This window comes from Sebastes fasciatus, chromosome 6, assembly GCF_043250625.1.
Source record: "Sebastes fasciatus isolate fSebFas1 chromosome 6, fSebFas1.pri, whole genome shotgun sequence".
NCBI lineage: Eukaryota > Metazoa > Chordata > Actinopteri > Perciformes > Sebastidae > Sebastes > Sebastes fasciatus.
In genome coordinates this window covers 24006244-24033527 of record NC_133800.1, presented here as the reverse complement: position 1 = coordinate 24033527, position 27284 = coordinate 24006244, and the positions used below count along the sequence as shown (strand labels likewise).

The window sequence follows — 27284 nt, the reverse complement described above, 5'->3', positions numbered from 1 at the left end:
AATAGTTTATCAATGGCTCATTGATTAATGTAATCTATTATTCATTTTAATAAAATAAATAGGAGGATTAAAATGCTTATTATTGCTGAACAATTTTGTGTTTTTTGAAACAGGCTTGCACCAAAGTCCACTTGTAAAAAGCAGGACTTTTATTGCTTTTTTTCCATCATATCTATAATTAATGACTCTGCCATAACTAAAAACTCAAATATAATAGTTTATTAATGCCTCATTGATCACTGTAATCTATTATTTCTTATAATAAATTAAAATCGGATGATAAAATGAAATTGCTGAAAGATTTTGTGTTTTTTGAAACAGGCAGGCACCAAAGTCCACTATAATCAAAGCAGGACTGTTATTATAGTGGAGAGTTCAGAGTCACAGTCACAGTTGTCTCTGCTCGGTGTGTCCGAGGGGGTTGGACAGCTGATAGCTGTGAGACAACAACACACACAGTATTTGTCCTTGAGACATGACTGCCCGAGGGTTTCCCATCATCTATATTCCAGCCAGAGACTTTAACGCGTCTGTTTGACACAACATGTTGGGCGTTCTTGTCAAGGCCGCGGTGAGTTGATTGTTTTTCGTCCCATGTGTATTTTTAAGTGCGTAAAAAGCAAAACGCATTACGTTACTGAGGGTCGGTGGGTGGGGCTGCTGGACAGTTACAGGACAGCACCAATGTGACAGTATTAGGCAGATATATAACTCGTGTTTCACCGCTGTAGGTTGTCGAAATGTCTGCTATTTGTTGTGTTAATAGTGTTGATGCAGAGCGTCATTTAGCCGCTCCGCAGTGTGACTTTACGCACAGCATTAACCTAGCTTAGCCGATAGCATTCCGTTAGCTCAGTTAGCTAGTTTACTGCGTATGCATGCTGGGAAAAAAAATAAAGGACAATCGTAAATAGCATTGTAATAGTAGTTTTGTTCGCCACAGTATGACTCCCCCTCAGTATTATCATTATCTTTGTATTCTTAGTTGTGGTATGAATTGCTAAAAACACAACAACGCTGCAACACACTTGTGGTCCTAGCGCTTTTATTTTGAAAGCGTTTACCGGAAGTTCTTTATTATATGCCCCAGAGGCACAAATAAAAAATGATATCACTACTTATGAATTCATTAGTATACCTACTGTAAATGTATGAACATCAGTTTATAGTATTTTTTATATGGGATTCCACACAAATATATTTTTCAAATCTTATCATTATTATATCAAATACAGTACTAGGTAGTACTAGTATATTATTATTATTATTATTATTATTATTATTATTATTATTATTACGGAAGTAGTTCTTTATTGTATGCCCTGAGGCCCAAATAAAACATGATATCACTACTTGTGAATTCATTAGTATTCCTACTATAAATGTATAAACATAATTTTTTTTTATGGGATTCCACCCAAATTTATTTTCAAATCTTATCATTATTATATCAGATACAGTACTAAGTAATACTAGTAAGTAGTACACTAAGTACTAGTGCTTGGTAATCACCAGTGAGCATGAGGGCACACATCTTGTTTTCATGTGTGTTTATTTGCCCTGAGGCACAAATAAAAAATTGTATCACTACTTATGAATTCATATATATTTTTCATATACAGTATTTTATTTTATGGCAATCCACCCAAATTTATTTTCAAATCTTATCATTATTATATCAGATACAGTACTAGGTAATACTAGTAAGCAGGGAATGAAATTAGCACCTGCCACCTGCCAAATAACAGGGTAAATGTTGGCTGTGGCAGGTGAAAATTTCAGGTCACCTGCCACCATGGCAGACGGGTTTTCTTTATATTAAGAAATATTATTTTTAAAAAGCAATTCTAAAGCCTAAATTAAATATATGGTAACACTTCATTTTACAGGTAATTTGGCAGTGATTCCAAAGAAATTCCAAATAGGTAACCTGCTAATTATCACCTAATTACCATGAAATTTGCAGCCCTGTAAAATGAAGTGTTACCAAATACAGTCTTGGATTAAGGTTACATGATATATCCCATAATTCTACAGTCTGGTACCACTGACTCCGTGTTTACAATTTAAAAGCGCTCTACCTAGATTGCAGGTGAGGAAAAAGGTTAATTTCAGACCCTGCTAGTAAGTAGTACACTAAGCACTAGTGCTTGGTAATCACCAGTGAGCATGAGGGCACAAATCTTGTTTTCATGTGTGTTTGTTTAGCTACCATTTGAAAGGTTCAACTGTGTCAACCTTCTATTTATAAGATGGCACCAGTGTGGGTCCAAACAAATAGTATGACGGCTTAGCTCAGTTGTTTTGGTGTCAGTTTTTTCAGTTTAATTCACCTCACTGTAAAGTATATGCCTTTTGAAATGGTGTTCACAGCACTACATCCTGTTCTTACTTGAACCCATTTGCACTGCAGTCATTTACTATTTGAGACTTCGATTGCATGCACTTAATATTTAACAACATGTCGACACCTGGATTTATGAGGCAGCATCAGTCAGCTTTAGTCCAATTAATCTCCTGGTTCAACTGGTGAGATTATCACGACACACTTTGACTTTTATGTCAAGGCAGCAAGCCTGCAGTATGGCCATGTGGTCAGTTAAAATATGTTCGGAAGAAAGAGCGGTTGTAACACTTTCTTACTGTTAGACCTTCTAGTGTGATATTGGGGGTGGCTGTAGCTCTCGATCCCCAGTTCCTACTGTCTACATGTCTAAGTGTCCTTGAGCGAGACACTTAACATTCTCCTTAGGATGGTTAAATGCAGAGGTCAAATTTCATGTATGAACCTGTATGTGACAAATCTAATAAAGTTTAAACTTTAGAGTTTATTTTACCAATGTAATCTCTAATGGCAGAGAAGAGTTTGCGCTTATTAACACCATGTCTTCCAGCTGCGGCCTGGCATGGTGAAGCCATGTCGCCTGGTCAGACCGGTGACACAGATCCCAAAGAGGTCCCTGGTGCACCAGGAGGGTTTACCTAAGCTGCCCGTGCCAGCCTTGAAGGAGACGTGCGAGCGCTACCTGGCTGTCCTGGAGCCCATCGTCAGCGAGGAGGAGCTGGAACACACCCGGCAGCTGGTGAAGGAGTTCCTCACGGGCGGTGTTGGAGAAAGGCTGCAGAAAGGCCTGGAGCGGCAGGCGCGCAAGAAAGACAACTGGGTAGATATCTGGGTGCATTTAGCTGAATGTTTTGGTGTATTAGAAATCTATATGTTTGTAATCCTGCCTTGAAGACTGTAGTCTAAACAAGCATTGGGGAAATATATACAAACATTTCTGACTACTGCTTTATGTAGTTGTCAGAATGGTGGATGCAGTCAGCCTATCTAGACTGCCGTATGCCGGTGGCGGTCTACACCAGCCCTGGGGTTGTACTGCCTCGCATGCACTTCCACGATCGACAAGGACAGATGAGGTGAGAAACCGGGATCTACTGTAAAACCACAGTAACTGTTTGTCTTACTAAAATGTCTGATTTTGTGCACACTCAAAAAGGCATTACCAAAAGTGATTTACATTGTGTTGGAGTGCAGTATAAACAAGCTTGTATGAAACTGGAGTTTCAAGCCGACCTTTGCGCAGGCTTCCCTCCACATGCTGGCTATTTAAAGCCCTTCAGCCGCTCATAGCATTGCTCAGCTGTTTTTGTCTGCTGTGACCCATGGGATATGCAGTGAACACGGTGGCCCCCAAAGAGAAATACTCCACTTCTACTTCTATTACACTTCTATTACAGAACCCAACCACCCTGGCCACAAACTGTTCTGCCTGCTGCCGTCTGGCAGACCGTACCGCGGCATCCGGTCCCACACGACCAGGCTCAGGGACAGCTTCATTTCACTGGCCATAAGACCGCTGAGCTCTTGAGCTCCTGAGCTCATCACTTGTCACTTTACCTTTTATTTAATTTGATATACTTTACATACTGTTTCACAAACTGTTACACCTCTGCGTATATACATATTTACTACTTCTCTATACATACTACATTCCTGTCTGCATATATATTTTTAGTAGGGCTGTCCCGAATACCATTATTTGGGCTTCGAAGCTACGATGGGAAATGTTCGAAGGTATTCAAAGCTTCTGGCCAGTGCTGATATCTGTGTGGGAATAACTAATAATAATTAATGTCAAATATGAATAATGAATAATGTTGTGGGATTATTCCTTATTTCATTATTATTACATTTATATTTTTTTAACTGCACTATTTTATGCCTTAGATTATCATTTTGCGTTTACTGTTACTTGTGTGATTTCCACATTTGTATATACATATTTTATGAGCATTGTTGAAGGAACCTGAGACAAAAGATTTTTATTGCTAATAACTGCTTTGTTGGAGTTGACAAATGACAAATAAAGAACCTTGAACCTTGAACCAGTGAAGCCGGTGCTAGAGTTTTAGGTGAGCTGTGTACAGTAGGCCAGTGACACTAGTAGGTCTTATGGGAATGACATTCACTTGTAAATGTCTCCATTCAGAGCTGATGTTCAGAATCATCATATGTCTGCTAATAACACAATGACGTCTTCTGTGCAGGTTTGCAGCCAAACTGATTGCAGGAGTTTTGGACTTCAAACAAATGATTGACACGTGAGTTTGAACTGAAACTAGTAGAATTATCATAAGGTTGTAACAGAGAGCTCATTATCACCATGACTTTCAGTTGGTTTACAAAACTGCCAATATATAATGTGAGGTGCTGCTGTGTCATAGTGATACACTGCCTGTGGAGTACCTGAGTGGGAAGCCGCTGTGCATGGACCAGTATTACCAGATCCTGTCCTCCTGTCGTGTCCCTGGTCCAAAGAGAGACACTGTTGTAAATCACAGCATCGGGAAAACACCTGTCTCTCATATCACTGTGGTCCACAACTTCCAGGTACTCTAGATGGCACTGTGGTTCTTCTCCTTCTTGTTCTCCTTAACATTTCAGCTAGACACTTCAACAGAAACTGATTCTGATATGTCATTATCATTGGTGCAATTGCTAAAGAAATACCGGTGGCTGTATGAAAGTTTAACTTCGGTATTTTTCAACCTGGACCCTATTTTCCCATATTTTTGTGTCTAAGTGACTAATGTGAACACCAATATTTGAAATTGATCCAGTATTGAGGGAGAACGCTGTAGCCAGCAGCCACAAAACGAGCTGCGAAGGAAAGTGAGCAGCGTCAATGTAACATTACGTCCACTAAAAGTGCTTGTTTTTGCCACTGACAGGCTCAGACTGTTATTATAAGTGTCTGACAAAATTATGGAAAAAACGCTAAAGACAAATTTAACGTTTTTCTTACCTTTCACTTGATCCGGTCTGTTTGTTATTGTGTCCAAGTCCCGTTCAAGGAGAAGTCTCGTTGTGAAATCTGAATATCCGTATACTCTGGCTCAAATAAATACAGGCGGCCATCAAATTCATAGACCTCATCCACATTGTGGAAATCATCTAAATATTCAGCCATTACATTGAAAATATTTTAGATAACACTAAGTTTTGCTTTCTGTACTCCAACACAACAAACTCTGCCCGGCTGGCTCTCGTGTTTCCACCACGTTGTCTTATAGCAACTCGTCAACTCGCGAGATTTCAGAACGAGACTTCTCCTTGAGCGAGACTCTTCCCATAATGTCAGACACTTATAATAACAATCAGAGCATGTCATGGCAAAAACAAGCACTTTTAGTAGACGTAAATGACGCTGCCAGCTTGCCCCAATAGCACCATATTGCAGCCTGTGAGCAGCTGCCGTCTACAGCGCTCTCCCTCAATACTGGACCAATTTCAGAAATTGTTGTCTCTATTAGTGAGACAAAAAAACACATACATCCAGGTAGAAAACTACAGAAGTTACCCTTTAACTTAACTCGGTCTCCCCCCCCCCCCAGTTCTTTGTCTTGGATGTGTACCACAGCGATGGCACCCCGCTGACAATAGACCAGATTTACATGCAGCTGGAGAAGATCTGGAACTCCTCTTTGCAGACTAACAAGGAGCCTGTTGGCATCCTCACATCACAGCACCGCAACACCTGGGGAAAAGCCTATAATAATCTGATTAAGGGTGAGCAGAGCAGAGACAAAAACTTAAGAGCCTATGACAAAACGCTTTGTATCAATAGATTTATTCTCTTATTTAGAATAAATCTAGTCGAAAGAGTCTGTTGTGGAAAAATTTGATCTTAAAGGTGGTTATATTCCTCCTCAGATAAGATAAATAAGGAGTCAGTCCGTGCCATCCAGAAAAGCATCTTCACAATTTGCCTGGATGCCCCGATGCCGCGGGTGTCAGACAATCTCTATCAGAGTCGAGTGTCCGCCCAGATGCTGCACGGAGGAGGAGCTCGCTGGAACAGCGGCAACCGCTGGTTTGACAAGACATTACAGGTGAGTAAGCGACACTTTACATTGAAAATGATCAACAGTATTGTGGTAATGGTTGAGAATTTGAATGTGCTTGTCAATCGTTCTCAGTTCATTGTCGGAGAAGACGGCACATGTGGACTAGTGTATGAACACGCACCTGCCGAGGGTCCACCCATTGTGTTTCTCATCGATTTCGTTGTTAAATCCATGTAAGTTTCTTTAAATTCTTAGACGGGTGTTTTCCCCCGTTTTCAAATGGACTAAATGTTTCATATTTTCTCAACAGGCAGAGAACTGAAACCATTCGCTCCCCCATGTTTCCCCTGCCCATGCCCCTGAAACTGCGTTTTAACATCACACCTGAGGTCAAGAGAGACATTGAGAGAGCCAAACAAAATATGAACATGTATGTAAAGTGCAGTTATGATTATTATTATTATTGTCTCATCTTTGATGTCAAGACATTTTATTTAACTCACTCTTTTTTTTCTTTCATCAGAATGGTGCATGACTTAGATGTGAAGGTGCTTATGTTTTCACATTTTGGCAAAAAAGTGCCAAAGCAACATAAGCTGAGTCCAGATGCCTTCGTGCAAATGGCTCTCCAACTGGCCTACTTCAGGTAAGAAATCCATTTTCATAGTTGCTGAATCCCTTTTCAAATTATGCTGGACAAGGACATTAAGGGGATAGTTTGGTGTTTTGAAGTGTGGTTGTATGAGGTACGTATCCATAGTCTGCGTATTACCTACAGTAAATGACAGTCGACACGCCCCCAGCTTGGAGAAGCAGACAGGAGTTACCGCACGGAAGCAAAGTAATGTACTGCTGTGGACGGGGCCGGCAGCAAAACGTATTTTAGCCACCTAAAAGAAAGGCTCACCTAAAAAAAAAATCAATATCAGATTAAGTCTATACTATATTTAAAATATTCGTACTGCTTTACCTTGACGTCAGACAGCCCTTTCCGATGTGGAACTGAACCCGTTGTATCAATCTATGCTCTCGCTAAAGCCACCAGACTCCATTGAAAAAACTGTAATTTTACCTCGCAGAACACGGGGGTGTTGTAGCTGGTCTACCGCTGCCTCGATCGGTTAGTCTGTTTGTGCTATTGTGTGACTTTGGTGAATCCGAACTAACCAAAGTCACACAATAACACAAACAAACTCCTCTGTTCTGCGGGGTAAAATTACTGTTTTTTCCAATGGAGTCTGGTTGCTTTGGCGAGAGCATAGATTACAGCTTCAGTTCCCCGTTGGAAACAGACTGTATAGCTGTTTCACAGCAAAGTAAACCAGCGAAAATATACTAAAAATAGCAGGGTCAGCCCCGTCCACAGCAGTACATTGCTTTGCTCCCGTGCGGTAACTCCTGTCTGCTTCTCCAAACTGGGGGCGTGCCGACCATCATCTACTGTAGGTAATGCACTGACTATGGATACGTACCTCATACAACCCCACTTCAAAACACCAGAACTTTCCCTTTCAAGCGCATTACATCATATATCCTGTGTGCTGTTTTTTAATTCCAGGATGTATAATATTTGCTGCTCTACCTATGAGAGCGCATCGTTACGAATGTTCAAATATGGGCGAACAGATGCAATCCGCGCGACTACTGCAGACTCGGTAAAATTCGTCGAGGCGATGCAAGACCCAGCCAAACGGGTACTGTTAAAACCACTAGAGCTTCACAATAAATGTACTATTTAAGGCCTGTAAGCTGTCTGACTGAGCAGTAAATACTGTCAACAGAAAACAGAGAGGCTGGCACTGCTGCAGAGGGCCATTCAGAAGCATAAGGACAACGCGTACGATGTGAGTTTATCAACATAATAAATCTTATTTTTTTTAAATCACCATCTGATTAATCTCAGTTCTGCACATTCAACTTTTCATTTTTTTAGGCAATTCATGGACATGCCATAGACAGACACCTCCTCGGGCTGAAGATGCTGAGCATTGAAGACCTGACCTCCATGCCTGAGATATTCATGGATACCTCTTTTGCTGTGGCTCAGCATTATAATCTCTCCACCAGCCAGGTATATTTGTATCTAAGAAAGCCAACAAGTCTAATATTACTGAGCAAATGATTATTTGTTGTCGTGTTTGTTTTTGCTTGCTCTCATCTTCTCCCGTCTCCGTGTCCAGGTTGGCTCCAAGACAGACTGTGTGATGTGCTTCGGCCCGATGGTGCCAGATGGCTACGGTGTGTGTTACAATCCCATGGATGAGCACATCAACATCGCCATCACGGCCTTCAACAGCTGTGACGAGACGAACGCTGCCAAGTTTGCCCGGGCTGTAGAGGACGCTCTGTTGGATATGAGAGCGCTCCTGGAAGACACAGCTACAGCCGAGCAGTGATCCCAGACACTGGAGCCTGGCACGGCGCTCGCGTCCCGCCGGGGTTGTACGGTACGGGAGCTGGAACTGAACCGGTGCGGCGGAGTCGCTGGCAGAACGCCACGCCGACAGAGACGCACAATTTAGCGAGTGTGCTGGCGCTGAGGGGAAACCTGTTATCAGAGGGTTGTGGGATGTGCAATGTGTGATGAAAAGTAATTATTTACGATGATATTTCTATATTTTAATATATTGTGTTATATAACATTTAAATTAACATAATTTGATTGTAATAGTATAATAATATTCTTTGTTTTTACTGGTGCAGCTTTTAAAATGACGCTGTACTCATTTGACTTAAAGATTTTGAGTGCTATGGTTTGTTTATTATTTATTTCAGGTCAAAATAATTACCCCATAGGAATGAAAACAACAACAAAAAAGGGTATTTCTACTCAACAGAATAGAAGTTAATGGTTGTCACAGAAACGTATGTATTGTAAACTAAAGAAATGTGAAACAGAATTTCGAACCTCCTCAAAAGAGTTATTATTTAGTATCAAAAACGCATAAAGGAATATTCAGCTCTGAAGCTCCCTCTGGAATGCAGGTAGCCTCCATGAAATTCAATCTCGGCCATATTTCCAGAGGACTGCCACTGAAACAGCTGTCGGCCGTTAAACACGTTGGTCTTTAACATATTCATGTCCCGGATCTGAACAAGAAACAAAATAATGCAGTCGTTTAATACACTATAACATGATAACACAACATTGAATTTGTGTTAAAAAGCTTGTCCGCACCATGATGTATGTAGCCTGGGAGCTGGTGGAGTTGAATTCCAATCCTATGTGCAGCGCTTGGATTCTGATCTTGACTGAGGGAGGGGCGTTGATGAGGACTCGGCAGGTGTGGTTAGTGTTGGACGTTGTCGGATTCTCAAAGACGCCAGTCGGGGAAAACAGCTGAATGTCACAATCTGTGGGGCAAAAACAAAATATCATCAACACCTGTATAGTTAAATGCAATCCAATGCACTGGCCAGGCAATGAGTGTTACATTAAAGGAGCTCAAAATGGTTAATATTTGTCGAGACGTGTCGAGTGCTGATTCAACTTTAGTCATTTTTTAGGCAGTTAAAGGAACAGTGTGTAACATTTCGGGGGATCTATTGGCAGAAATGGAATATAATATTCATAACTATGTTTTCAATAGTGTATAATCACCTGAAACTAAAGAATTGTTGCATTTTCGTTAGCTTAGAATGATCCCTTAGTATCTACATACTAGGGAGTGGGTCCTCTTCACGAGGCCGCCATGTAGCTTCACCATGTTCTAGGTAGTGTCTAGAGAGGAACCCCAAGTTGGGGAAATTCTCGGGAAATGGTTAAGGTTAGGCATTGATCTCGATTAGTTAAGGTTAGGATAGGTCGTCGGGTAGCGAGTCTAACAAGAGTTTTTCTCAAGTTTTTGCAGATCTCAGATCAGATTTTGCAATTTCAACCATGTTTCTACAGTAGCCCAGAATGGACAAACCAAACACTGGCTCTAAAGCAGTGATTCCCAAAGTTTTTCACATCAAGGAAACCTAAACAGACACAAAATAGACCACGGACCCCCATTTGATAAGATTTTGTCCCAGGGTCCCCCATCTGATGGGATTTTTTGCTTTTGGATGTTTTATTACAGAAAGTAGATGAAACCCATAGTCATACATTCTGTCATCGTGTTAGTTATGGATGGAATTATAGGGAAAATAAATGATGCCCCTTTTTGCTGGGGTCCCTGTACCCCACTTTGAAAACCACTGGCTCTAGGCAAGCCGCTGTCTAACTTCCTTTGCTCCTAAAGTAGTGTTACTATGGTAACGATGGCTCACGTTATCGCAATCTTGGAAAGGGAGGAGTTAGCGGAGGGGTACTCAATTGGTTGCAATCTGCAACCACACCACTAGATGCCGCCAAATCCTACACACTGTACTGTACCTTTTAAAAGTGCTAAAATGTTGTCACTTCCAAATTCATAGTGGAGATGAAGGGGGCACAATGTAATACAAACTGCTGTAGCTGTAATATATTATTATATTACGGTATTTTCTGCTTCACTGTATTTATTGCAGGGCTTTTGTATTGGATTGCATTAGACTGTACAAGTGTTCACAATATTGCGTACATCTCTCCAGTTTCAGTTTTGAACCTTTATGTTGCAACATTTTATAGCTGCAACTGTTCCAAGAAGTGACGCCTCCTCTCATCTAATCTTTGGAGATATAAGATATATCAGCCTTTTGGATTGCAAAGAAAAAAGAAAATCCACCTCTGCACATGCAGACCACACAATCGCTCTTACCCTGATGGTGGCTCTTCTTCGTGTTGTTCTGTGAACTGTAGGTGAACACGACCCCGTTACCCGGGGTGAGCACATTTTGACGCACCAGCAGGACGTTGGTTCTGGTGGTCAGCTCACTGCCCGCCACCTGCTCGCACTTCTTCACAAATTTCATTCGGTCAAAAAATGCGATATACTCCTCTGTAGAAACACATGCACAGAGTGACAGATGTTAGTTTAGCTGCAATAGTCACGACATAGGAAATGTCATCCTTTTACATATTTGATGAAATGGTAACACTTTGCAATAAGGGACACAAAAATGTGAGTAGTTACTGGGGAACGAGTGAGGATCTACCTGCTAGTGAGCCATTAGTTAATGAGTAACTCTCAGTCAAATTTAATAGAGTAGTTAATGATTACTTAATTAAAAAACGAATGAGGAACTACTCACATTTTTGTGTCCCTTATTGTAAAGTGTTACCGATAAAACATACTTTTTCTGCAGTTCAAGGAGCCAGATTCCACTTTAATATGAATGACCTCATTTATGGGTCGACCTATGGATACCGTGCAGCGACCGGTCACGTCTTTCAAATCCACCATGCCCGATTCCTCCAGGAGTAGCTGTCCACATGCACCTAGGGAAAAGCAGACGTTATAATGATAATCCTTCAGCTCTTGCTGAGAATGGGTAGTGGATGTGTACTAACTGGGTTTAGATGTTGGGATGGTCGTGGTAGTGGCCTGTGGGATGATGATCGCCTCTGTTGGACTGGGAGAAGGATGGCCTGGTGGCGTAACTGCAGTTATGACATCCGAGGTGGGCTGCACGTCTCCGCAGCCGCCCATGGAGCAGCCCTGGATGGTGATGGGTTTAGGCATGTGCATACAAAACAGAGGGCTGAGGGGCTCCCGCTTAGAGGGGCCCATGCAGGACACAGGTCTGGACTGGATCCCGTATCCACAGGGTACTGAACACTGGAAGAGCAAGATATCACAATTATTATATGGGGTTGCATGTCTGGGAATAAGGAGAGGAGTTCTGTGTCCTAGAAAGAAAAAAAATTCTTAAAGGGCCATACCACTCTGTTTGCAAGCTATAAGCTCTTTAATAAGAAACTTTTTGCAGAAAATTTTTGAATGCATATGTACAGATTTACATTTTTTAATGTATTTATTTCTATTATTACGGACATTAATTGGTTATTTCTTATTTCCATACAATATAAAAATCAGTTGGTGTTAAATTATGATTCCATGGTAATGCAGTTTAAAGGAACAATGTGTAATATTTAGGGGATCTATTAGCAGAAATATAATATTCATAACTATGTTTTCACCTGAAACTAAGAGTTATTTTCGTTAGCTTAGAATGAGCCCTTCATATCTACATAGGGAGCGGGTCCGCCATGTTGCTCCGCCATGTTTCTACAGTAGCCCAGAACAGACAAACCAAACACTGGCTCTAGAGAGAGCCTTTCACTTTTTTACTTTTCTCTGTGAGTCACAGAGTGCAAAACCGTGGTACCGCCAGCCACTGTCTGACTTCCATCGCTCCTAAGTTACTGTTATTATGGTAAGGATGACCTCTGAGCGAGGTGAACGGCGTTACCACGGTTTTGCCTTTGGCGACTCACATTACCGCAGTTAGTCAAGGGAGGAGTGAGCGGAGGGGTACACAGTTGGTTGCAATTTGCAACCATACCACTAGATGCCACCAAATCCTACACACTGTACCTTTACGTGTAGACTGATATGAAAATTCCTTTAAAATGGGAATATTGAAGACAGTAATAAGCTACACACAATCTGAATAATGAGAAAGTGTGCTACACTCATTTGTCTTTGTTCTTATCTTCTATTATTAATTCTTTATCTCATCTAGGGCTGCAACTAGTGATTATTTTTCAATGTTGATTAATGTGACGATAATTTCCATGATGAATCAATCATCTGTGTAAAATGGAATCACAGTTTCCCAGAGCTCAAGGTGACATCTTAACATTTTATGTTTGTTTGGTTCCAAAAAGCCAAAGTTTATATCAGTTTATATTAGTTTATACTGATATAAAAGCAGCAAAGCATATGATTTACATTTCTGCTTGAAAAGAGGATTTAAATGATTAATTGATGATCAAAATAGTTGCCCATTCATTTTCTGTCAGTGAATCAATGATTCTGTCAATCATCTAATCTCATCCTCGTATTCCAGTCCCATGTGTCTCCTGTGACATGTACCTGGCTCCAGGGTTTCACCTCCCATCTGAAGGTGCACACCTGCACCAGGCAGGGCACCGTGGTGGCTGGTTTCACAGCCTCATGGCAGCTTTCCTCCGACACCGCGCTCTCTTTGCCGTGGACGAACTGGACACAAGACACCGACCTCTGAGCTACGCCCAAATCACAGGACGCCGAGCAGGGCGACGAGCTGAAAACCTTCCACCTGGATGAATGACAGTGGTATTTAAATCTTTTTGCCTTTGCAAAAATGGATTTCAGACATTTACAGTATGTGTGTGTGTGTGTGTGTGTGTGATTCACCTTGCTGGGCAGCTGTGGTCGTTACATGAAACCACTGCTGTGGGTTTGGGAAAGTCTCTGCACTCTGAATCCTCCACCACCACCTCCTCCCCTTCTGTTTCTCCGGCACAGTACAGCACCCGGTTGGCCACCCCTCCTCCACACGTTACACTGCAGACTCCTTGCTTCGAGCGCCACCTGGTTGTTATAGAAAATATTGTGCTGCTGTCATTTTCATACCCTTATTATAAACAACTTCTTTCTGTAACATGGACAAATACGAGATATACTGCATTATGTTATGCATAAATACTGTATGTCTCACATGGGAGGACAGGGGGATGTGTTGCAGGCCTCAGACTGAGGAGGAGGTTTGGTCGAAGCATCACAGTGGACGTCAGTCACCCTCAGTCTGGTCTGGTGGTCCACACAGGAGAACCACACCTGCAGGTTTCCTACACAAGCATCTTTGGTTGACCTTATCTGATGAGGCTGTTTCTGAGTGATGGTGGTGAGTATATATTTTCTTCACTTACCATTGCCACAGCTCTTTGAGCACTGGCTGATAACAGGACTCCAGACATATACAGGAGCCTGTCTAGAGCGTGGCGACAAACCGGATTTCAGCATGGGCTGTTCCTGGTAGAGAACGACAAATGTTTAGACACGCTTCACATGTTGAAATAAGAGGTAGATTTTAGTTGTTTTCTACTTTACCTGTCCCTTAGATTCCCAACCAATAGGACAAACATCTACCACACAGGGCACAGAATCAGGTGGTTTGATCTGCAAAGAGCAAAAGCTTTGATCCACTTCAACATCATGACCATCTTCTGGCCGAACACATGACACGACGCGTTTGGCTGCTCCAGGCCCGCACACTGCTGAACACTCCCCTGGATCTGACACATTCCAACTGTGAACACAAGTGGGTTTCACATTTTAAAAAAACACCTGAAATCCTTCATATTCTGTGGCCATAGGAAGCTATTTGAACCTAATGCTCAGTAACAGTACAGTTCAGACTTCCTACCTGGCAGGACAGTGTTGCACGTTACATTTTTCAACAGTATCTGGAGCTGCATCAGGCGGGCATTCAGACTCTGGAACCTTCAACACGTCAGCTCCATGTTTCTGAACACATCTCACAGGACGCACTCTCTCTCCTCCGCCACAGGAGACACTACAAGGCCCAAACATCCCTGTATCCCACCTGTACATTACAACAGTACATTATTAATGTGGGACCATTTGTGCTGAGCTGCATGTGAAGAAACAGAGTTGAAGCTAACCTGGGGGGACAGGGCGACAGCTGACAGCTTGTGTGAAGTGGTACGGGTGGAGGAGGGGTTTCACACTTGTGTTCCTCCAAATGGTTGTTGGTATCTTCATCTACACAGACGTATGCATGTTTCTGTACACCTGTGAAAAGAAACATTTACTTAAAGCTGCAGTTTGAGCAAATATGATAAGATGTTATTTTTATAAAACGGTCATTATATCCTGACAGTAGTGCATGAGACAGATAATCTATATATAAAAAAAAAAAAAAATCATGTTGCTCTGCCTCCTCCTAGTACTCCTAATGGCATTTGCAAGATTTCAACGTGCCCGAACGAAAACAACCCATCAGAGTCGAGCTGTCTCTGAGGATCTTCTATGAAGAAACTCCAATGTGAACTAAAGATTATATTACTGTAATGCCTATTTCTCGCCTCAAATGTTTTCAGAAACATCTTGTAGTGTACTGCCATGTCGAGCCAAAACTGCCCACCAGCCAGAGCAAACTTTCTCATTTTACAGCTAAACAGTACACTACAAGATGTTTCTGAAAACATTTGAGGCGAGAAATAGACATTTCACTAACAGAATATTGATTCATATTTGATCAGCGCTGCCTAGTTTGCTCCAAGTTACCAACTGCAGCTTTAATAGGAACACCAATTAAATTATGCATGAGTTTTCCTGAGTTTTGGGGCAATTTTTTTACATTTCAGATTTTACACCCTAATTCAAGGGCTTTATTATGAACATTTATGTCAGAGGGGGAAGTTTATCAGTCTTTCTAAAAATTCAAATAATTACTAATTTAGAAGTTGCAGTTGAGGGGATTCACATTCGAACCAATGTTATAATAGTTTTACATTTTTAATTCGTTTTTATTTTATTTTAGTTTTGACTTTTCACTTTCATTTTAGTCAGAGTGTGTTTGCTAGTTTTAGTTTTTCAGAAAGGTTTAGTTTTTATATATATAGCTATATACATACAGTGGTTGGAGAAATGTGTGGAAATGACCATAATGATTAATGTTTAATCTTCATGTTACTTGGCAGCATAGCGCCATCTCCTGGAATGTCAAATCTGTTTAATTTCTGTGGTTCAATGTCACGTGAGTTGACGGTAATTGGTTGTGATATATTATAGCTAAAAGAAAACTAAAACAGAAATTAATTTATGTTCATTTTTATTTTATTTGTATCCATTTTTTAACAAGGCAATATTGTTTCAGTTTAGTGTTAGTGTTTCTTAAAGGATATAGTTTTTATTTAGGTTAGCTCTTTTACTTTTAGTAGGTACTGCAGCTGCCCTTTCAAAGTACGTATACTGTTGCATGCAGTATGCATACAATTGAGACATACTACTGCGTCATAGTCGCTGCGCAGAGGATTGTGGGTCAGAATAGCCAGAAAAGCATGCTGGCTTGCATACTGCAAAATGTGACCAAATGTAGTAAGACATCCTGGTATTTTTGGCATACTGCATTTGACATACTATGTATTGGGACATACTACATCTATGTCTGGCATACTAAATAGTATGGTAGCATGAGTATTGAACGCACAGTATTTTTCCGTTTACTAAAAATATTTTTCATTGCTTATTTTCATTTTAGTTTCAGTTTTAGTTTACTATAATAACCCTGATGCGAACAGCATTGATGGACAAGGGGAAAAAAACAATATATATTAAATGTTTCATATTATTGCTTTTGTTGTACTGTATCTGTTCATTTAGTTAATCAGCTCGGTGGACATTTGGTGGTATTCGTTGCTGAAAACATGTGCGATTAGAACAATTACTAAATGAATTTGGCATATTCAACTCTGCAGTGTCCTCATAATAGACAGACACTCTAAGTATGGGATAAAAGCTCTCTCAAAAAGGTCAATTTTGCTGCACATTATCATACAAATACCTCATCTCATTTGCAAAACCCACTGGCTCCAAAAATGAGCGCTAATGTGCAATCAGCCTGTGAATTTATAATGACATCCACCATCAAATGCATTATATTATGCTAGGTTTTGTGCTTGTCGATATGACTCGTGATTAACAGTTACTCACCTGATCCACAGGAGACGGAGCAGGGTGTTGTGAAGACGGCCCATTTGCCTTTAGGTGTGATGTCTGTCAAGTTTCTGGTAGGTACGTAGAACTGGTAGCTAATGTTTGGATTCGTTTTCTCTCCATATTCTTTTCCATATTTGCGATAAACCTGCAAAGAGAAACAGTCAGGTGTTGCACACAGTTTTTCCCTTTTTTCATACAAAGATGTAATGTGTGAAAGCTCAATTTCTCAGTTTTCAAATGCTGAAGAAAGTCCACCTCTTGAATGTAATCAATTCATTTTTCAAAAATGAATGTTTTTTTTCTCTCCTGACCTGTATGTTTATCTCTTCTGACAGCGGTCCTGGCAGCAGCAGCTCCTCCATCTCTGGCAAAAGGTCAGGGGTCAGGTGGAGGCGGTACTCTAAGCGGTCATCGTCCAGCGCGGAGGGGTGAGTCATATTCAGCGCCATGCTGCCCATCCCGGACACAATGTACCGATCCCCAACCATTACAGCTACGGACACAAACGCCAAAACAAGTTTTAGTTCCTGTTACCCCTGTTGTAGAAATCTCTCGTAAAGTGATGACGCTCACCCATGTGAGTGAACAGAGGCGCCCTGTTGACAATATGAACCTGTGTGGCATTCATTGGCAGAGAGAGGAAGGTGGTGTACTCTGAAACAGAAAGCACTGAATTATAACTCACGATACAGGCTGCGACTATTATTACTAATTAATCTACTGATTATTTTTGCATCTAAAAAATGTCAAATGTTCAGTAGCTACATGTTTGCTACCTCTGGCCTGACCGCCAGTGTAGGAGTCAGAGGTCAAACTGCAGGACGATCCTTCTCCACCACACACCCCACACACATCCCTCACTTTCCCAGAGTGCAGCACACCATCACAGCCAAACAGCTGCTCAGAGACAAACAGCACATTTACAAAGATGTAAGATTGACTGTAAAAAAACAAACAAAAGTGTGAAAGAGTAGAACTGCATCTGCTTTGTCATCTGCTTAGTCTTCTATACCTGGCACTTCCCTCTCAGACAAGCAGCCGTGGAGCCAAAGTGAGGCGTGCTGTCTGATTCGCAGCGAGTCCCATCCACAAACTGAGAGCCGCGGCTCACTATGAAGTTCTCTCCTTTTGACTGGCACATGTATCGGCATTGCTCGTCCCCTGGTTACGACGAGAAGAGTTCACAGGAAAAAAAAAAAAATGTTAAAGAGGACCTGTTATGCTTATTTTCAGGTGCATATTTGGGTTTTGTATTTCTACTAGAACATGTTTACATGCTTTAATGTTAAAAAAAAACAGCACCTCTTTTCACCCTCTGTCTGAGCTCCTGCCCCCCTCCCAAAAAGCCCAGTGTGCTCTGATTGGTCAGCTGGCCTACTCTGCTGTGATTGGTCGACTAAAACAAACTCTTTGGACTCCGCTCCAGCTCTGCTCTACCTTGCTTTGTTCGAGGGCCTGCCAAACTAGTCGTAATGCAAATATGTTACTTGGTGACATCACCACGTTACGTAAGAAAAGGCGGGACTTCAGGCAAGGCGTTTCAGGCAGATCAGGAGCAGGAGTGTTTCTTTGGCGTGGACTTTGGGCTTTGTAACTTTGCAGACCTTTTACATCTACAAATAACTATATAACACACTAAAGGAAAGGGGAAAAGCATAATAGGTCCTCTTTAAGAGATAAAGGTTTTGTCCCTTTACATATGGAGAACAAATGTCTTTATAGGCCCACCTTGTGCAAAGCCTACAGCAGGGGTCCAGGTGTAGAAGGAGGCGGTGTTAGGTAGCAGATAGAGGGGGTGGAAGTCTGTTTGGGAACACTGCTCCGCCATGAAGTCCAGCTGGGTGCGCTCGCATAGCTGCATGTGTGGCAAGAAAAAGAAATTGGTTTCTTTTTTACTTTTCTGGCTTGGTGATGGTGTCTGAATCTAGGGGCTGTCTTCGACCAAAGAAATTCTTATTTGACTAACATTCATATGATTTTGTCGACTAATCTAGTTTATTTAATTGACAGATCTGTAAAACTGAGTTTCTCCACAAAGAAACACACAAAAGCACCATTTTAAATCTTGTGTTTACCAGAAATGTGCTCATAAGTTTCTTGGAAATAAGTCATTCAGCATGAAAAAAAAGCATTAAAAAATGACTAATCGACTAAAGAAATCTTAGCCGACTAAGACCAAAACGAAACATTAGTCGACTTATCGACTGAAATGGGGCAGCCCTATCTGAATCCACCTCTGACTTTAGCCACCAAACCAGGAAAACAGGCATTCAGGGCTCACTTTGCCCCAAGCTCAATGACTTCTTTGTTTCTAGTTCTCTGAGTTGTCCAATCGATTCTTCTGTTTTTGGAGGCCTATTACGGGAGCACAGGCTGCAAACTTCTGAACAAAAATCATTAAAAAGTGGGAGGATTCTGGGTACAGTGATCCACTGAGTAAATAGTATTGACTTACGGTAAGGAGGCCCAATGTAAACATACCTGCTGGTGACAAAGTTCAGCCTCAATATCCGATCCCTCGCAATCATTCCCTCCGAAAGCAGGTCTGGAAAATTAGACATACTTTCATCTTGTCATCTATCAGCTGTACACTTTGAAACAGTCTTATCACAGTCACGGGATCTTCAGCACTGACTATGACTGATCACATTTTGTTACCTTGGGTTATTGCATTTGCGTGTGCGGTGAGTGACTCCCCCGCCACACGTCCGTGAGCAGGGCGAGAACTCGGACCAGTTGGACCAGGAGCCATGCACCACCACAGAGGAGCTGATCTCATTTAAAGACACGCAACGCCCCTTCAGACACCACTGGAATAGAGGGCCTACTTTTAGTAACAATCACTCAGTGATTCAACGGGCAAATGATGATGCACCAAAATGACTCAGTGATGATGGAGGGAGCAGTACCTGATTAGGTGCACACTCCGTCCCGTCCAGCAGCGGGACCAGGAGACGTTTGCAGGAGCTGTCATCATCGGGGTTAATGTGACAGGACAGGACGCGACATGCCGGCTTATGGAAAAGGAGATTGCAAACTAAAAATGTGGTATTTTTGTGATGTGTAAAAATGCCACCTGGTGGTATCAGGCTGCTTTTACAGATGACTTACCACGTCAGGATTGGTGAAGGAGCAGGCTCTTGCTGTGCTACCAAAAGCTATACGGCACTGGTCATCAACTCCATAGTACAGACCAGGCTTCCAGTCTTGTAGGGAGCCTCCCAGTGCAGGCAGGTCCTTTACACATTCAGCTTTCCCTTCACTGGGAACATTCATACATGTGACATCTCATTATCAAGTCCAGACTACAGCAGATTTGTTCATATACTTAAAGGGACTGTTTGTAACTTCTTACACATATAAATCAATCCGGGTCGGTGTCCCATGCGCGCTCGCGTGTGGCTACGCTGTTCAGACAAGACTCCAACACAAACTACACGTTATATCTAGTGAAGCCCGTTTTGCAAAATAGTGTTGACCGCGGTCGGAGGAAGCGGGGGAGACCGTAGCTTTGGTCTCCAGGGCCGGAGTCTCCAGACCAACAGAGGTTTTCCGTGTCTTGTGAAGTGACCGGGCTCCACAGCGAGAAACGATATCGTCTCCGACAGGGTGCCGATGTCTTTCCTGTTTACTCCGGCCACGGTCGGGAGGCTGAAGCAGGAAAAGCCAACACTAGGATCCGCATTGATTCATGGAGAGACCTTCGTCTGTTCAGCTAACATTACTGCCAAGCAGGTGAAATATAGTGATATTGTGGTTTTAGCTGACGTGTGTCGCCTCACTGTTTTGAGCGATGCTCGTTCATGTCTATGTAGAGCGAGCATAAGCGTTGACTTAACGGCCACAGGTGTCGCTGTTAACAAGCATTTCTGATTCTTACAAACAATCCCTTTAAGATGTAATAATGTTTTAAAGAATTTCAAATCAAAGCCAAGTATTACTTTCTCAAAATGCGGAGAGGGAGTCAGTTAAAACAACCTATTAAGATATGACTTATAGATGAAATGCCCTTTCAACAGTGCCAGCTCTGTGTGATGAATGAGAGGCGTTTTTCATGCGCAGCTGCTCTGAACCAGCTTTGCCCACCTGAAGAATGTGAGCAGCTGCTGTCTGCTGCAAGGAGACCAGGTCAGATCCACACTGTTGTAGCCGCCGTCAGAGGCCATGATGAAGCCGCTCCTGCTGCAGGTGTTTCCCACTCCGTCGTGATTGATTCCAAAACTGGGTGGAAGTAAATTAAATATAAAATATGTTGAATTTACTTTATTGAGATGCTTATATTGTGTAGCAATCTTAATGAAGTTGTTAAAAATTGGTGGCGATAGTTACAGTTTTTATTCCATTTTGTGGTAAATACACTTGCAGCATGTAAACTTGTGAATCTCCACTCCAAGGACTTGCTTCATTACAACTGTCTGCCAATCAGGGTCCAGTATTGTTACTGTTCTACAGGGGAGGACTCACAGGGATTCACTTGGTGCCCTAGGCAAAATTCGGATTTGGACCGCAACCCACATCAGATATTACAATGGTTTTAAGATTAAAATTAAGATTTTTATTTTCATAAATAACTGTATTTATTATAATATAAATAAACAATTGGTCCCTGATATTGTTGGTTTAAAATTATTTAGTCAATTTCACTACTACTAATTGTATTTCATTATTTATTTATTTATTATATATATTCCTTTTTTCTTTATTATTATTATTTTTATTTATTTATTCATTTTTAGAGGATGACCAATGCCCCCCAGAAGGTGGCGCCCTAGGCGACCGCCTATATAGCTTATGCGTTAAGCCGACCCTGGATCCACGATATTCTTTTGGCCAAGTTACATTAAATTGTACAATGTAATTACATCTTTTTACAAATTTGTTATTTCCTAATGATTTATTAAAAAACTTTCCTGAAAAGAGACATATTTTTTGGTGCTACCTATAGGGAAAAAATAAGAATGTTTTTTAAGAAAAAGCTCCATTTAAATGCAAATTAAATATTAATTAATTATATATCTATTATTGGACATTTTATAATCCATATGTGTTTAATTCTATGCTAGCTTGTAGTCAAAACATTTTTGCATGTTTACCTGACTTGCTGTGAACTGACTAAGAGACTGTCCAAGTTAAGGCAGCAATTCATTTGAATTAATTAATTGAAAGTGTACCAATTAAACACGGTATCTTCTTTCCCTATAAATAGTGCCAAATTCCAGGAAACTTCTTGGAAATGATTTGGAAATTACTGACCTGTAAAACAAAATGTTACCTAATATGGTTTATAAGATAATATTATAAAGAGTACCTGCTCTATATGAAATGCCCTGAGATAAACTCTGTTGTGATTTGGTGCTTCATAGATACAATTGAATTGCATTGAATAAGCTGCTGTGTAAACTTAAAACACTGTATTATAGATCATGTAGATTGACTGTTGATCATGTGTGTGTGACTCTCTGCTTTACCTGTGGCCAATCTCATGAGTGATGGTGATCCCCAGGTCGAAGCCCGTGTCCTCTGTGATCACACAGCTCCATTCACTGGAGCAAGCCCCACCCAGCTGAGCTACACCCCTGACCTGCTTGTTCCCATCAGGCAACACCAGGTCGTACCTGTTTGTGATGGTAAAACATGGTTTGTGCTTTCATAAAATAATTTGAAAACATCTACTTTACAATGCAGCCAGCAAACACACCTTGTGATGTATAACAGAAGATCGGCGTGCAATGGGTCTGTGTCGTTTGAGGGGTTTATCCTTCGGCCCCAGTCACACACACTTCTGAGAGAGGAGGTTATGTTGGGAGACATTTGGATCTCTGGCTAGAAGAGTGACCACAAAAAGAAAATAAGGAAGTGATAAAACATAAAAAAAAACTGGATGTAAGGTTATTAAACTAATGCTCAAATTACACAAGAAATAAGACTTTTGAAATCTGCTCATTTCTGAACTTGATTCTGCATTAAACTTATAATAACAGGGAGCCACTTACCTCTGGCTCCGACAGGATGATCATGCGGACCAGGTGCACCCTCATGTTGGCGCCAAGGGCCATGTCTCTCAACAGCTCTGAGGCCTGGGTGGAATATAAGTCAGATGAATAGATTTCAGGATGTTCAGAGTGTAATGGGGCTATATATTATTGCAGTACACTCTATACGTCTGGTTATGGAAACATTTCAACATACATCTGAACTGATTTTTCTCTGTAACTTGTGTTGCTTTTTACTTGTCATCATTATTTATTCATTACTCTTCATTCCAGCCTTACAGTGCTGTAAATGGTGTTGGTTTGTTCCAGTCTGAAACAAATTGAATTTGGCTTATTGCTGTAACAAAGTCGTTTTTGTGTCCTTGTAGAGTATTTATTTTTTTTTTTTAAATGTGTAATTTTACTTTTGCTTAGGTCTAAGTATTTTTGTTTTATCTCAAGTGTTGACCTTAAAGCAGCAGTGGGTAGACATGGAGCACATATGATTAAAAGAAAATTATTTTTATAAAACGGTCACTATATCCTGACTGTAGTGCATGAGACCGGTAATCCTCCGGTGTCCTCCGGTGCTCCTAATGGCACCCACAGGATTTCACAGACTGGAGGAAAACAACCAATCAGAACCGAGCTGGAGCCTTGCCGTCTCTGAGCAGCTGTCAATCACTCGCAAACTCCGATCAAACGAGGCAGCGATGATCAAATATTAATCAATATTCTGTTACTGTAAAGCCAATTTCTCCCATAAAATGTTTTCAGAAACATCTTGTTTTGTACGGTTTAGCACAACCAGCACTGCTCCAAGTAGACCACATAAACACCAAAAACTGACAAGAACTGCACTTTACTGTACACCAACTGTCTATCAATTCATACTGTGCAATATCATTTTCCACTTGTGCAATTTTGTTAATAGTCTGTTTATAGTCAATACTGTATATACTGCTCCTATTTTTATACTTGCTGCTATATTTATAATGTTTATAATGATGATTATTTTTAACTTCATTATTGTTATTCAATTGATTGATTGATCGATTGATTATACAGGGATGAGAGAGTAACAAACAGGGACAAAGAATCTCACTGCCATGTCAATGTGTATGTGATCAATAAACTAAACTTGAAACTTGAACTTGACTTCCTTCTATTTAAATTGTTCATATTTTGTTACACTTTGTTTAGCTCTTTTTTTTTTTTTTTTTTACTGTGTTAGCTGAAGCATCTTGTTTTTTGCACTATCCCCTTTGCTGCTGTACACTGCAAATTTCCCCACTGCGGGACTAATAAAGGAATATCTTATCTTATCTTATCTTAGCTGTAAAATGAGAAAGTTTGTGACCCGGCAGCCATGTTTTGATCTGTTGAGGAAATACCAAGCACCGCCCACCCGCCGGAGCACAGCCAATAGGAACGCTCTCTCTGTGAAATGACCTGTGATTGGTCAAAGTCTCCAGTCACTTGGGCTAGATTTTTTAAAGCCTGAACACAGAGCCATGATGAGGTGCAGAAGTCTAGAACACTTAAATTACAATATGCTGAAAAATTAAAATAAAAATAGTTGCCTACTGAAGCTTTAACACTATATTTCACGTCCTATCCATTCCATCTGTTCACCGAGGGACTTTTACCGTCAGTGAAGTGTGCTAGGACTGCCGCAGGTAACTACTAGCTATGTATTGACGAATGAACGAGCAGAGAGAAGTTGAACCTGGAGCAGACTGTGGACGCCTTCTCGGTGCACAAGTCTCACTGTCTCTGTGGATTTATAAAAATGGAAATGAATAACTTTTTTTTGTTTACATTTTCATTTTTTTTTTTATCATTGTTGTAGGTCTAATGTAAGACTGAGTATTAGGGCCACATTGAGGAAAAATAAATAAATCTGAGATTTCGAGAATAAAGTCATAATATTATGAGAATATTATGAGAATAAAGTCATAATATTATGAGAATAAAGTCACAAGTTTATGAGAAAAATAGTTGTAATATTATGAGAATAAAGTCAATATTATAAAGTAGTAATTTTACGTGTTATTTTTTTTCTCGTAATATTACGCCTTTTTTTTCCTCGTAAAGTTATGTCTTTATTCTGAAAATCTCAGATGTTTTTTCCCTCAATGTGGCCCTAATACTCCGTAGTACATTTGCACTTTTGCCCTCACTGCATTAGACTTATATACTGCAGCTCAACAGTATATGTCATATTGAAGAGGTGTACAGCATCTGAAAGCTGGGAACCTAAAGATTAATTTGAGATGCTGCTCAGCACTGTGTGTCAAGTTGTTCTAGTCATAAATCCGAAAGAAACATGAATTAATTCATTAAAATAAATTGAAGAAGTGTATAAGGACTAAGAACATTATGATGGAAGTATATGATGGTCATTCCCATGCTCTATTATGTCTTATAAGTTGTTGCAGCAATTTTGGGGTTGATCCCATTTGTTACACACATTTGGTGCCCAATTTAACAATTTTTTACTGCTCAAGAATTGATAAAAATAACCAATAATCCCTCCAAAATAACACATTAAGACACCAAGACCTTGAGAATCACCATAGAAAAAGCCATGCTGGGATTTGGTATTACATTTTGATATTTCTGCAAAAATTGCATTTTCAGCGATTAGATGGCGAGCACTTCTGTTCTGGAAACTGCTCAGAAACCCCCTTATTGTCAATCTACCTAGGAAAGACATCCATCCTCTGAATGCTCTAGGTCTCTAGTTTGTGGCTGTAAAGTTTCATGAGGCTGTGATTATCCTAGAGGTCACCACAGCTCATTTTATACAGTGAGGTCAAGTTTAAAAAAAATGGTCTCACTACAATGAAATGGCTCCTATGGGGACTAACATCATCACACATGAATACAATTGGGCTCATTGGATCCACAAGAGTCTCAGCCTTACAGTCATACTGCATTGTTTTTGTCCAAAACTGCATGCGACTATCATAAAGTCGGCATGTCCGTAAAGGGGAGACTCGTGGGTACCCATGAAACCCATTTTCATCCACATAATGGATACCTTAGGTTTTCTAGTTTCATATGATATGTTCCTTCACTCTATCTTTAAAACTGAACCTGCTACAGCCTCTGAAAGACATTAAAGTCGGTCGGGATCGCCCGCTCTGTGGTGTGCTGTGTGTAGGTTGACATGATAATGTGCAATATTTTGTAACCTAAATACCCTCCCTTCGCCTCCCCCAATTAAAAATGTAAAAAGTAATGTTTACAGCCTACATTTTAACTGACCTACTTTTTACTTTTGAGTACTTGAGTTAAACTTTCTAGCACTCTTTCCATCCCTGGTTCTACATTTTCCCATACATTTGTTTTTAAGGTACACAAATGGCAATCAACAGAACAAATAGGCTGCTATGCTCAGACTTACAATGTTGAGGTTGGTGAGGATGTATCTCTCTGTATCCTGCTTGTGGACCTGCTGGACATCTGGCCCTACCACTACCAGCAGTTCCAGATGTGTGATATCAGGCATCAGAGCCGACCTACGCGGCCGCCCGCTCACTGTGAACAAGAAGACACACTATAGACATACTCCTATGTGTATAGTACCTGTATTTGTAGCTAAACAATAAGATGGTGTTTTACTGTACATAATATGGCACTTCATTACACCATCACAGAAAGAACATGCATTTCATAATGTGTGAGCATTCATACTGTTTTTACAGATACATACCTGAGGCATCAGGAGAGGAAACTATGTCTCTTTGACTGGAGGAGTGATGAAAACGCTTTAAGAGGACACAAACAGTTACCATTTTTAGATCCTTTTAGAAACAGCAGCTCTAAATCTGTGTAACCAAATTTAGATCTGTGGCCCAAATACTAAATGAAAACACAAAAGCTATTTTAGAGCTTTTGTGTTTTTGGCCATGTAAATCCAGTTACAGCACTCTGCAGGGTTTTTTACAGGACGAGAAACAGTTTAAAGTTGAAGAGTTCAATGTACTTTGCAGAAGTCCCGAGCAGCGGAATCACTAACCGCAGTGCTCCTGTTCACCCGCAGCTTTCCACCTACCTCGTCCAATGGAGAAGTCATTAGAGCGGCGAAGCCAGGCCACAGTAACAGCAGACGGAGCAGAGTCGTAAAAAACATGTTTCACCCTCTTCCTGTGCTGTCTACCTGCTCTGCTTTAACGCCAGGACAATATGTGAGCCTCCTCTTCAAGCAGGACAGAGGGTACAGTATGAGTAACATGTGTTTATGTAAACAGAAGGGACAAGGTTGATGAGTGACACACGTCATTTGTTAGTTTGGGACCAATAGGACGTCATTGGTTGGATTTTCTTTGTTTGTGCTGTGACTAATTTGTGTAATTTCTTGCCTTTCACATCACTG

The 27284-nt window shown here is 40.9% G+C and overlaps 2 protein-coding genes across 2 annotated transcripts; one reads left to right on the top strand and one right to left on the bottom strand.

The window, feature by feature from the left end:
* The first annotated feature begins 359 nt into the window (after positions 1–359).
* Positions 360–9102, top strand: LOC141769505 (carnitine O-acetyltransferase). The gene is made up of 14 exons (XM_074638638.1): positions 360–571; positions 2895–3164; positions 3302–3420; positions 4552–4605; positions 4729–4894; positions 5899–6073; positions 6218–6396; positions 6484–6584; positions 6662–6781; positions 6875–6997; positions 7910–8045; positions 8133–8195; positions 8285–8422; positions 8532–9102. The coding sequence occupies exons 1-14, from the start codon at positions 545–547 to the stop codon at positions 8745–8747; spliced, it is 1887 nt and encodes a 628-aa protein (XP_074494739.1). The 5' UTR covers positions 360–544; the 3' UTR covers positions 8748–9102.
* Positions 9091–27143, bottom strand: adamts13 (ADAM metallopeptidase with thrombospondin type 1 motif, 13). Its single transcript, XM_074638636.1, has 29 exons — positions 26964–27143; positions 26622–26676; positions 26313–26446; positions 22922–23005; positions 22627–22751; positions 22397–22543; positions 21015–21149; positions 20040–20190; positions 19838–19942; positions 19587–19738; positions 19410–19473; positions 18657–18783; positions 17941–18089; positions 17705–17825; positions 17502–17582; positions 17240–17421; positions 16923–17073; positions 14870–14999; positions 14611–14790; positions 14295–14493; positions 14114–14216; positions 13903–14032; positions 13599–13775; positions 13296–13500; positions 11768–12035; positions 11552–11695; positions 11076–11255; positions 9530–9705; positions 9091–9441 (listed from the first exon to the last, which is right to left on the bottom strand). Exons 1-29 carry the CDS (start codon positions 27039–27041, stop codon positions 9286–9288), a joined length of 4089 nt encoding a protein of 1362 aa, XP_074494737.1. The 5' UTR covers positions 27042–27143; the 3' UTR covers positions 9091–9285.
* Positions 27144–27284: the final 141 nt, after the last annotated feature.